General features: G+C 35.6%; 1 protein-coding gene across 1 annotated transcript; it reads left to right on the top strand.

Moving 5' to 3' along the window:
- The first annotated feature begins 6,309 nt into the window (after window positions 1-6,309).
- LOC135681485 (uncharacterized) lies at window positions 6,310-9,897 on the top strand. Its single transcript, XM_065195988.2, has 4 exons — window positions 6,310-6,563; window positions 7,647-7,812; window positions 8,412-8,536; window positions 9,521-9,897. The coding sequence occupies exons 1-4, from the start codon at window positions 6,546-6,548 to the stop codon at window positions 9,743-9,745; spliced, it is 534 nt and encodes a 177-aa protein (XP_065052060.2). The 5' UTR covers window positions 6,310-6,545; the 3' UTR covers window positions 9,746-9,897.
- The last annotated feature ends 2,256 nt before the right edge of the window (window positions 9,898-12,153 follow it).

Genomic DNA, 12,153 nt, shown 5'->3' with positions numbered 1-12,153 from the left:
CTGTGGTTGACAATTGGTGACATTTTGCTAATGAAAGATTGGAAAGATAGAACAAAATGAATTGCTGGAAAATTCAAGGTTATTTTATATTCAAGCATAATAGCTTATCAATGTGAAAAAGGTTCAGATTACAAAAAAAGATTAAGGTTTAGCTGGGACTTTCGCAAAGCAGTTATCTCGACATCTCCGTGAAATGGTCGTTTTGGAGTGCCTTTACCGCGACTCAAAGTAATATATGAACTTCTCATTAAAAGTACCTACTCACTACTCAGTTCAAATTTCAGCTAAGATGGAACTCGATTTTCATTCTGAAACCACTTAAGTAGAAATTGGTTGTTTGACTCTATTTCCTTCGTTTAAATTGATAAAAATCTATTTTTAGAATTGTTGACTTTTGAACAAATACCCTATACCCTAAAGCTTGGTTTCCACTATAAGTTAACGTGAGTTAATTTCAGATAATTTTGTGATCTGACATGGTTTAAAAAATTATCTCATAGTGGAAGCACACTTAAAAATTATCTCATGATAATTAACTCGTGTTAACTCACATTATCTCATGAGCTTGGAAACAGAATTTTGTGATTTCAAACTCGTGAGTTAACTTGAGATGGCATCTTAACAAAAGAAGACGCTGCGTGGGAGGAAAATGTGCTACCATTTGCACTGAGGCTCTTACGCAACGCACTTGCACTAAGCATTACTTTAGATGTTGAAAACAGTTTTCTTTGCTCAAAGAAAACTCAATTGTGAAATAAGAGAAACATGTTCTCATTTTGAAGTTCCTGTTCCAAGTGGTTGTAATCACCAAACGCATATCTTTTTTGGTAGATTTTCCGTACCGAAAACCTTGGCGCAGATCGCGAACGGCACTTCTAGCAAAACTTAGGCATGCAGTAACATAATGAGTATAATGTTATGTTGAATGAATGAAATCGTAATTTCAGCTTCTTAAAAATACAAGCAGGAATTCAAGATAATCGGGATTTTCAATTTTGAGTTTGAGGATACCAAATTATTTGTACTCTAATTCTAATCAATCAAGTTGGCTATTCTCTGCATACTGAGCTGTGAGAGTTGGAGATGCTTTCATGCGTAAAGGCCGGGTTACACGATGACATTTTACCTTCACTTTTGAAAATTTTCCGTTTTCGCTGCAGAATTTAATGCGCTTATCAGGTGTTAATCCTCCATCATTGGAAATTCTACTCTGAACGAAAGCAGAGTAAAATCGAGTTCATCACTTTTTTTCAAAGGCGCCGACAAATTCTTACGTCACATGATGTTTTGATGAGAAGGGAACGGCCTAGATGCAGTTTAGCGGCCTAGATTCAAATAAATGCAGTTTAATAAAAAACACTCTGATATTGGACCAACATGCTGAAAAGTGATCGTGTAACATACTAAAATTTTCCGTTTTCGCTGCAGAATTTAATGCGCTTATCAGGTGTTAATCCTCCATCATTGGAAATTCTACTCTGAACGAAAGCAGAGTAAAATCGAGTTCATCACTTTTTTTCAAAGGCGCCGACAAATTCTTACGTCACATGATGTTTTGATGAGAAGGGAACGGCCTAGAGTATCGAGAAAAAAAGAAAAAGACGTGAATTGTGCTCAGAAACATAATTGTTAGGATAAATAGAAAATGAACAATGATTTGGAGTAAATCGAGGAGCAGCCAATTAGAGAAAAATAAATGCAGTTTAATAAAAAACACTCATTTTTTATAAGAAACCGTCTATAAAAGCCAGTACTCGAAAATGAGAAAAGGTTAAGAAACTCCAATACTCGAGCAAGAAACTGCAAAACTGATATAGATTGAGAATAAGCAAAGATCAAGAATTTCTTGTTTTCCTTTTGCTAATTTTGACAAAACTTACTTACACTACAAACTTAAAAAAAGAATAAAACTACACAGTGATTACGAAACCAAATTTAAAGTATCGAGGCTCTTGTTTTTTGAGAATAACACAGAAGTATTCTATAAAAACTTGAGCTCTAAAATTTTGTGAACCTTAAGGAACTGGGGTACTCCCTGTCGAGGATGGTTTCTTATAAAAAATGAGTGTATTTTATTAAACTGCATCTATTATTCTGTAATTGGCTGCTCTTCGATTTACTCCAAATCATTATTCATATTCGTTTTTTGCTAATAATTATGTTTCTGAGCACAATTCGCGTCTTTTTCTTCTTTTCTCGAAACTCTAGGCCGTGCCCTTCTCATCATGTGACGTAAGAATTTGTCGGCGCCTTTGAAAAAAAGTGATGAACTCAATTTTACTCTGCTTTCGTTCAGAGTAAAATTTCCAATGATAGAGGATTAACAGCAGATAAGCGCATTAAATTCTGCAGCAAAAATGGACAATTTTAGTATGTTACACGATCACTTTTCAGCATGTTGGTCCAATATCGAAAAAAGTGATGGTAAAATGTGATCGTGTAACCCGGCCTTAATGGTTTCAGAAAGTTGGTCCCTGCAAATCATCAAGTATTTGGCAAGAATTGCGCTCTTGTCTACCCACTGATCTAACCCAAAAGGTCTTCCGCAGGCCTTGGTCCGTAGATTCTGACTGTACTGGCAAGCCTTTCGACTTGAATCAAGGAATGCGGATCATCGCAAATGAGATAAGTCGAAAAAGTTTTTCTTTTTCACAGTCACAAAAGTAAAAACTGGAAATAATTAGATTTAAAGTGATGTGTCATGCAAAGAATATTCACAAAAAGCAACTTATAGGCAGAAAAATATTTTGGATTATCAAATATTTGGGAATATAATAAGCTCCAGTTCAGAAAATGCTGACCTCTAAATGGTTTCACTCGAGCTGCCATGAAGCTGCATTGGAGCATCGCACATTTCTTCTTAAAGACTACCGAAGTGATGACGTCATAAAATTTATTTTCAGAATGTTTGAATTTTGATCCCAGAACCTGAGAGAGCATTATGAAATACCGCTGAATATGGCAAATCAGTCAAAGGAATTATGCATTGGCTGAGACATGACCACAAGAGCACAGGATCTTATCCCATCAAACCTCTGTAATTTGGTCTTGGTTCATAACTTTGTGAAGTAACCCAGAATAACAGTATCCGTTTCCGATAGCAAACATGAGGGGTCATGTATTGCGGAAAATGTCATACATTGACTTTAACACTACAATGTATTTACTACAAATAGAAGCGTTGCAAGAATTTGGCTAAAAATTTGAGCCGCAAGCTCCAGTGTTTCTTCTAGATTGTGTGGTTCAAATGCAACAATTTCAAAAGCATTTTTTTATTAGGATACATTACCAATGAAAGGGGTACTGTCTTTACTGATACATATACAAGCAAAAAATTAAGCCAGAAAAAATGGACAATAGCAATTCTAAACCATTTGAGCCTTCCTTTACTTTTCATATCTTCTTAAAATTTCTTTACTTGTTCCTTTCTATTTCCTTCTTTTTCCTAGAAGTGCTTGAATTTTCTTCCGGTTAGAAAATTTCCTTCCAGGTGAAGGAATCAATGGTTACAAAGCATCCTTTTACTGGCAGGGAACACCCATGCTACCAATAGGGAACGCCCATGACTAAATTCTGGTTACGAGATGGCATTTTCAAAATCATAGAATCACAACTTCACCAAAATATTACTCCTTCCCCAAACAACGCCAAAAATTTAAACAAAAAATTCGAGATCTCTAAGCCATAAGCAAGAGCAGAGTATGCAATGAATGTTGGAGCTTTAATTGATAAAAACCTTTCATTGGCACCCCATATTAAGCAAAAAGGCTAAAAGCGCAAAAGATCTTGGCATATTGGCAAAAATGCGGTATTACGTATCAAAACAGATGTTGAAAAAGTCAGTTAATGCTTTCATAAAGCCATATATAAACGATGGTTTAATCAATTTGGGAACTGCATCTAAAACTCCATTAACTCCTCTTAAAGGTAAAACTAAAACAAGCAGTGATACTTATGACATTCTCAGGATCTCATCACAGCAAACCTCTCTTTAACCGTAAGAATAGATTTTCAAAGCTGTTATAAAGAACAGTGTGCAAAATTTATGTGACGTAGTAGACACAATCAAGCCAATCAAATCTAAACATACAGTAAACACACGACAGGCTTCAGCTGGAAACTTTGCCCATCCAACTGCAAGAACTAATCAGATTTCATATCTGTAATGGGTGGGAATCAAAATTTGGAATGAGACACCGAGTGAAATAAGGCAAGTCGCAAAAAACATACTTTTGTTAAAAATTACAAACGCTGGCTAAAAAGCTTCTACCAATTTTTACTAGCTTAGAATTACAAACGTTTCAACTAACTATAGAAATTGCATAATCAATGACAATCGTTATAACATCTTGGTAAAGTAGCAGAACAGGTTTTTTCTTTTTTTCTCCATTTTATTTCCCCTTTCCTTATATACGTATTATAATTGCAATTTACACGCTTGTTTATTTTTATGCTTTCCATTATTATGCTGTTGTTACACTTCTTAGTCTTCAATCCAGTTAATAAGCAATGCTTAGAAATACAGGGCCCTTGGCTCGATAGCCCTCCTTGGAGTTTTTCTAAGGGTCTTAAACAACGAGTAAAAATGATAAAGGAAGTTATGTTCTATTTTTTGTATTAGCAATTACCTTCATTGGTTAAGATTTAGAATTTGTAATGTAATCTCTTCACGTAAATCTATTCAAAGTTCAACTTGTATTTTTTGTGTAGTTTGGTAATTAATGAAATTGAATTTGGAACGTTTGTTTTCCGATTATGACGAATTGTGAAATCGATCAAGTCAAGAACTATGGGGGTAGGGTATCTGCGCTCTTCTTCTTTCGTCTGGCTCCACAATTGGGGGAAGTGGTAGCCTTTATCAGGAGTTTCCTTAGCCTGCATGCAGACTATGACCCCCAAAAAAGGAATCTAACCTCCTTCATGAGAGTACGCAGGTAAGAGTTTCGTCTGCACGCTGGTTAGAGTTTCGTCTGCACCGCCAGGGCCAAATTCACGTCCGTTTGGGCTCTAGGCCCAAAGTTAATTGGGGCCCCTTAGATCTAAAAAAAATCATAACCAACCAGGTTAACATCCACTAAATAGTTTGATAGATAAAAACTACAAGGCGCGACTAAAAACTTGTGTCAATTTCGCATTTCAGTACATTCGCAATAAAACTGCCGTAAAAGCTCTATTAAGCCCCGGGGGAGGGGGCTTATTTATTTTTTCAGTCCTAGAGGGGGGCTTAAAAGAGAGGGGCTAATAAGAGAGAAAGGGCTCATCAAAAATTTGAAGTAAAAAATATTGTAAAAATATCCTTGTATATTATTTTGTTACAAAAATGTCTTACAAATGTTCTCAGAATACGTCCCTGGCAGCCTCGAAAGTTTAATCAGTCAATTATAAGGTCTTCATCTTCATGAAAATCACTAGGATCAATTGATCACCCGTGGACATTTTCTAAACAAATTTCGACTGACTTTTTAGGCGCACAAGTAAGTCTTTACATGGGCCGTATTTATGCGCACGATTTTACTATCAGCACACCCGTTAAGAGACCCAGTAAAAGAGGGGAGGCTAATAGAGAGTGGGGGTTTGGTTTGATAAGGAGGGTCTTAATAGAGAGGGGGGCTTAATAGAGAGATGGGGTTTAATGGACTTTTACGGTACCCTTGCTCCTTGGTTCATCACGCTAATGTCTTCGTCTTTACTGCTGAAAATTTTTGGATGATTTTATTGGGTTCCAAAACTCCCAGGACATCAACATCTGCTGCCATTAAACATAAGGCAACAACGCGCTACTGTGACATTGTGGACCTTAGTTCACTCTTTTTCTTTACCCTTTTCAGCACAGTGAAACATTTTTCACCGGAGGCACCTCCGTATGGCAAATTGAGCAACAAACTAAGTGCAGTCATTGCATGGGGACAGCTCCAGCCAGAGCCGCCGAAAGTTTCGAAGGCCCTGGGGTAAAAACAAAGTATGAGGCCCCCTGAGAGCGGAGGGAGCTCAAAATTCTTTTGACCACGCCCTTTAATCCATTCTTAAAATGGAATTCATTACTTTACGAGGCCCTCTAGCTTAATTCAAACACAAGACTGAAATCAACCTTTGAAGGTTTTTCAAAATTTTGCTTGGGGTCCCTAATTCTTAGAGTTTTTGAGGGCCCAGCGGGCCCTACCCTGGGTACCAGACTCACTCTATATAAGATAAGTATTCTCTTATTTTGGAGTTCGCACTCTAGTGTTTATTTTTGACTCATTGAGTGAGTCTGGTACCCACGGTAAGCGAGCCCATGGGTAAATGCGTCGCTGTGCACCGTGAAGGAACTCTCCTAGCATTCTACACGTCCGTCCATTCTGCGGTTTATGCTGATCCTTAAATTCATTACATCACTAGAAAGAGGGAAGTGCGGTTTATATAAACTATCACTTCAGGAAGCTGAGTTTCGTAGTTTCGTTTCTTCCGTGTATGCTTTATAAATAAACTGGTCACTCGTTGCCAGAAACAGATCGGGTAGACAACCGAAAGAGATTGTGTATGAAAATCCTGTCACTTCTTTCAAAATGGAAAATTGTCACAGAGTAAGTTATCAAGCATCGTTTTGATTTGCTTTTTTCTTTAATATACTAGGCTCTTCCCAGGATATAAATTTTAGGTATTAGGACATTTATTTTGCTTACTTATTTTTTCTTATATTCCAATTTTTTTATTGATGCGGTAGTCTTTAACGTTGTTTTGTTAACTCGTCTATTTGAATTGCATCAGCGTTGTCCATTTTTATCTGGAATCCCCTTTTTCGAAATAAGTAGGCCTACTACATTGCGAAAAATAACATGTGAATGACAAATGACAAATTACAAATGAAAAATGACAAAGTAGGCCTACTACACTGTGAATCGTGCCGTTTTCAAATTTAGCTTTTCCTCTACATTGCAACGAAAACCACCTTTCACATCGGTGCCGTAGGAACAAAATTCATATTGGGGGTAGGGGGCTGCCTTGCTTGCTCCCATTCATGAAATATTTGATACAGTTTGGAAATTGGGGGGCTTCCGATGGCCCTACACATTTTCTCTGATAAAAAGAAATTATTCTGTCTGAAATAAATGAGCTCTAGCCCCTAACCATACATCTTTGCTCTCAGTTGGAGACCATTGGTTTTAGATTTTTTAAATTTTAATCAAGTTTAGATATGTTTGCAAATTGAAAAATCAAATTTTTCTGTTCTAAATGCTGTTCTTATTTCATCATTGATGTTCTTATAACTCAATTCTATAATGTGTCTAAGATTAGCTGATAGTATCTGCTCTGTTTTGTTAACATAAAAGTAGAGAATGGAACTTATTGCAATTGATCTTTTTCCTGAAATCTTCACAGCTTTTATAGGAATAATTTATGGTTGGACAACAAGGCTGTAAGAAACATAGAAGCTGGGGGGTTACAGTTCCCAATCAGGAAGGATTTCCCAATTTCAGGTCCAGTTGGGTAATTTTATCTCAATGAATTTATCTCAAAATATTGTTACAATATTTGGCCAAGACCCATACTCAGCCCCCTTAAACATTTAACCTCTGGTACGCCCATAGTAGACATGAATTGATGAGAGATGTAAAAATTGCAACGTGAAAAACAATTTTTGTATATAAACTAATAATTCCTTGCAGGAGGATGAAGTTGTGTCATCATTTGCTTCTGTAGACCCTCAGTGGGATTCAGACTATTTTTCTATAATGTCTGCAAATTCAACTAAAGGGAAGTGTGCTGTGCAGATTTTTGAAAAGTTTGGCAATTACATTGTTAATGCTACTGGAGATTACACTAAAAAGAATGGTAAGAAATTTTTACACCTGTCTACATCACTGTCACAAGACTTGCACAAGTAAGAAAAATACACAAATACACAAGTAAGAAAAATACACAAATAGAAGTTATTTTTGCTACTTTGATCACTTACGTTTCAGTTTTTATTGGCAAGTATGGATAATGTACTCTCTGTTTTTTGAAATCAGGCCTTTTTTATTGATGAGTCAGGTGGTTTCCCAAAGAAAAAAGCCAGCAAAAACACTCATTATATCAAATACTGCAAGTGGGGTAAAACATACAACCCTATATTTTGATGAATAAGTAACCACAAGCGATCAAGCCATGTAAGGAATGAAATCAGAGGGAATTGTCATTCAACAAATAAAGGCCTATAAATGAAAACATTATGAAGTTGCTAATGAAACTTTTGACTTTCTGATTTTTTTATTTCTCAACTTCTTACTTTTTGTAGTAAATTTCTGTTTTGATCTGGTCTGAGTCTATTTTTCATTAAATGAAAACTGAGCATTATTTAATTTACAGATTTGATATTCTGCTAGTGTTTGTTTTCAGTGAATTTGACCTCTTGGCAACTGATAAGTGACTAAATGTTTTGCTTTTTACAGCAATCTTTAGAGTTTACCAAGGGATAGACAACATTGGTAGAATTGTTGTTATGTTTGAGTGCATCAGTGAACAACCCCATGGCTGGATGTTAGCAGTGGATGATAATGGAAAATTGACTACCCGTGTAAGATATCTTACTTTTTCTATATTCACTTTTATACTAGTTTCAATCGTTTTTGCATTTGTTTTTGTTGGTCCACCATCCACAGACCTGTATAGACAGAAAATGGTTTAACTGAACTACTTCTCCGGTAAATATGACATCACTTAACCTGTGCAGACTAAACCTGTAGCTTTGTTTTGAGAAAGGAAATTTGGAAAGAAACCTGAAGAATTTTAGAAAACACCAGGAGCATTTTCTAAAATGTGTGAGATTTTATTTTTCTGCTTGTTTGTGAGGGGGAAAATCAGAATGTTTATGTGTCACACAAAATCTCTGTCTCATTCAGAGTTTGTGAGACTACATCCATAAAGTCTGCATCCAAGAGTCATTTATTTTGTAGGATTTTTACCCTTTGAAGGATCAAGGGAAGAAATAAAGTCTTGAAGTTTGGAAAATGTTTGGACATATTTTTGAATAGTATGAATTTTGATATGGGTTTGAAAAAGGATACTGGAAGCAAATCAAGGGCCAATCTTTATTCTGATGTCTTATTGCTCTGAGAAGTATCAGGCGAAAATAAATTATTGAAATTAATGATATAAGGAAATGCTCCTCAAACTGAGTAAAAATAAGCTAAGGATGGGACGAGGCTGTAATGAGTGTGATGGGAGATTCAGAAGAGACAAGTTATGGGTCTTAAAAAGGTTTTCTTTGCTCAGTGTTGGACTAAGTGCTGGACTGAAATGAACTGCTGCCATAAAGCTTCAAGGCCCTCCTTGAATATTAAAGTTATATATCATATCCATACCCCAAAATTGTAAAACTGTTTCGTGTTCTTCATTATAGCTTGAATTCATTTGTCTTATTTCGACTGAATTCTACCAAATAAAGAATTATACCTTGGCATGAAGAATTTTGTGCCTGTTTGCTTTCTACCCACCCTCTTTGTTAGCATAGGTGTTGAAGTATATTTACAATAAGGAAAGTTTTTTTTCTCAATTTCAGAAGCGAAAGGTGGAGTACAAGAACTTCAGTCAAGGTGAACCAGATGTTGTTTTCATTTATCACAGAGTTGATTATAAACATGGGAATGTAATGTTTTACTCTGAAAAGGCAAAAGGCTTTGTCGGTTTTGATACAAATGGTGATCCAATGAGTTTAGAAGAAGTACCCAAGTATAGCAAAGCTGCAGATTTGTATTTGGAACAAAGTAAATTACCAAGTAGTTGATTTTGCTTAAACTTTGATTACAGTGATATTGAGGAGTCCTAAAAACTGGAATAAGATTTTATTCTTTGCTTAAGATAAATAAAATTGAGTAGACTTACAAACACTCAAGTAGCAAAAGGAATTGAAAACCAAGAATGTGGCTTGCTTCTTCAGTTGCTGTCAGGGTTTACTTGATCAAATGGCTCATTTATTCTATGAGTGTGCCTGTATATAGCCAATAAATTTTAGATTTTTTTCTGCCTTTATTAGGTATTTGTTTACTTTTGATATATTTATTTCATTTATTTATGTAGCTGTTAGTCCCAAGCTTATCGAGCAAAGCTTTTGAGATCTTACACTTCAAGATAATTGAGACAGTACTTGTTGAATCTAAATCTAATTGTTCCTTCAAAGTCTGACCTCATATAGTTTTGTCAAATATTTTACTGAACTTTTTCAAATTATAATTTTCTAGTCTGAAATAATTTTCTAGTTGTATAATCATTTTTTGGAAAATATGGAAATCCTGACCCATCTCAAATTGGCCCTGATATAGAATACATACTTCAACAAAGACCAATATATACTGCTCTAAGGACAGGGTTTAACACTTGGGGAGGGGGTGCACCATGGGTATGTATACCCAAGATTTAGAATGCCCCTTGTCTAAGAGGTGACCTTATTAGAACTGTCAGAAATGTACCCCTTTTTGGGACGAAAATTCACTTGAATGACCTTAGAAAGATTGCACAATAAAAGTATTGTAATTGGATAATAAAGATACCAATTATAAAGATTTTTTTTGTTCAAATCAGAATAGAATTCAATTCAGAACAATTTTTATTTTTCAAGAATTTAGATTGTTGTATTTTTTTAATATGAACTTTGCTTATCAAGAGATTATCTGTGAAGATTTTTTATTCAAAGTAGGTAATTTTCGTATTATCTTGGTTTTCTTTCAAAATTATTCTACAGAATTGCCCACTTTTTTGATGGAATACTATGGCTGGATTAGCGTAAGAAAGAGGCCAATATCAATTCAGTCAATTCACAAGGAAAGTTTAGATAACAAGAGTACCTTGTACAATTAAAATCCTGCCTCAGCAAACAAAAAAATCAACTGATTCAACCTTTTGACGCTTGCCCGAAAGCACCCCCAAACGAAGCCAGCTCTAATCATCGCTAATTAGGTCTAAGAACTGTCACCTGTTTCTATCCAATGAAAACATCACTACCCCCATTAAATTGAAATATTATTCAAAACCTATTCAAGCCCCAGAATCATGCCCTGGGCACTCACAGCCCAAACCATTTGTTATCATTGTTTAAAAAGGCCTCCTTTTTTCTGCCGCAAACCAACAAAAAACTACTTTTTATTCTAACACTCCAAAACAGTCGCTTGCACAGCCCCAACCCTCACTAATCAACGCTAACTAGGTTTAAACATCACCACCTGCCTCAAACTACCCCACCCTCATACCAGTCTCAAATGGTGCCCTGCCAGCCGTAATGGAAGAAACCTGTAACTTGAACAAAGTGCAGAGGCGTAGGAAGCATTTGGAAAGTGGAGGGGGGCAAAGGAATTTAAGGGTGCTTTAACCATACCATTCATTCTAAGGGCCACACCCCAGATACAAAAATTTTCTGGAATAAGGAAAGTGAGATATAGAACTGAGCAGATGTAGAATATTAAAGGCATAACTTAAATAAAGTTATTTTCAAAAATTTACAAAAACTCAAAATATTATACATTTCAGATTAGCTCAAAATACGTTTCAAAATTTTTCTTGCCGTCATTTTTTTGGAATCGTTTGAAAAGTTTTACTATTTTTTAGGCAAACTTTTGTCCCGTTTGAAAAATTCCATTCTTTATTTAAAAGGAGACGTTTTTAAAATCTTGAGGGCACTTTTTAAAATTCCGGGTGCACTTTTTCAACATTTGTAAAATGTTGGGGGCAGGTGCCCCCCCTGTTACTGCGTCTCTGATAAAGTGCCCCGTGGAACTCCAAAAATGCTAAAACGTAATCAAGTAGCTCCCTACTATCTTATTAATGCTTCAGTCAGATTTCGCTGGTCAATGATTCTCAAACAAACTAGATATTACAGTTATTCCTTATTAAATAAAACCTGCCCGCTCCAAGCAGCTCCAGTCCATCTCAACAAGCTTCAACTATCTTTAGTTATGCTCTTTAACCGTAATTAAACAACCCTTTATTTTAAAAAAAGAGATGACGAAGTTACTTCCAATAACAGGCAGATTTCATTGCTGCCAATCTTCAGTAAACTCTATGGAAAATCAAGATACAAGAGATTATATTCTTTTGTTACATGTAATACAGTGTATTATCATTTACAATTTAGCTTTCAAGAAAATCATTCCATGGATCATGCATTTATTAGTATGAACGGGGCTATAAGAAAGACCTGTA

This window comes from Rhopilema esculentum, chromosome 12 (genome assembly GCF_057945365.1).
Source record: "Rhopilema esculentum isolate cy_ngs chromosome 12, ASM5794536v1, whole genome shotgun sequence".
In the NCBI taxonomy this organism is placed as follows: Eukaryota; Metazoa; Cnidaria; class Scyphozoa; order Rhizostomeae; family Rhizostomatidae; genus Rhopilema; species Rhopilema esculentum.
Note: the sequence above shows the minus strand (reverse complement) of the source record. Positions and strands in the feature narration are given on the sequence as shown.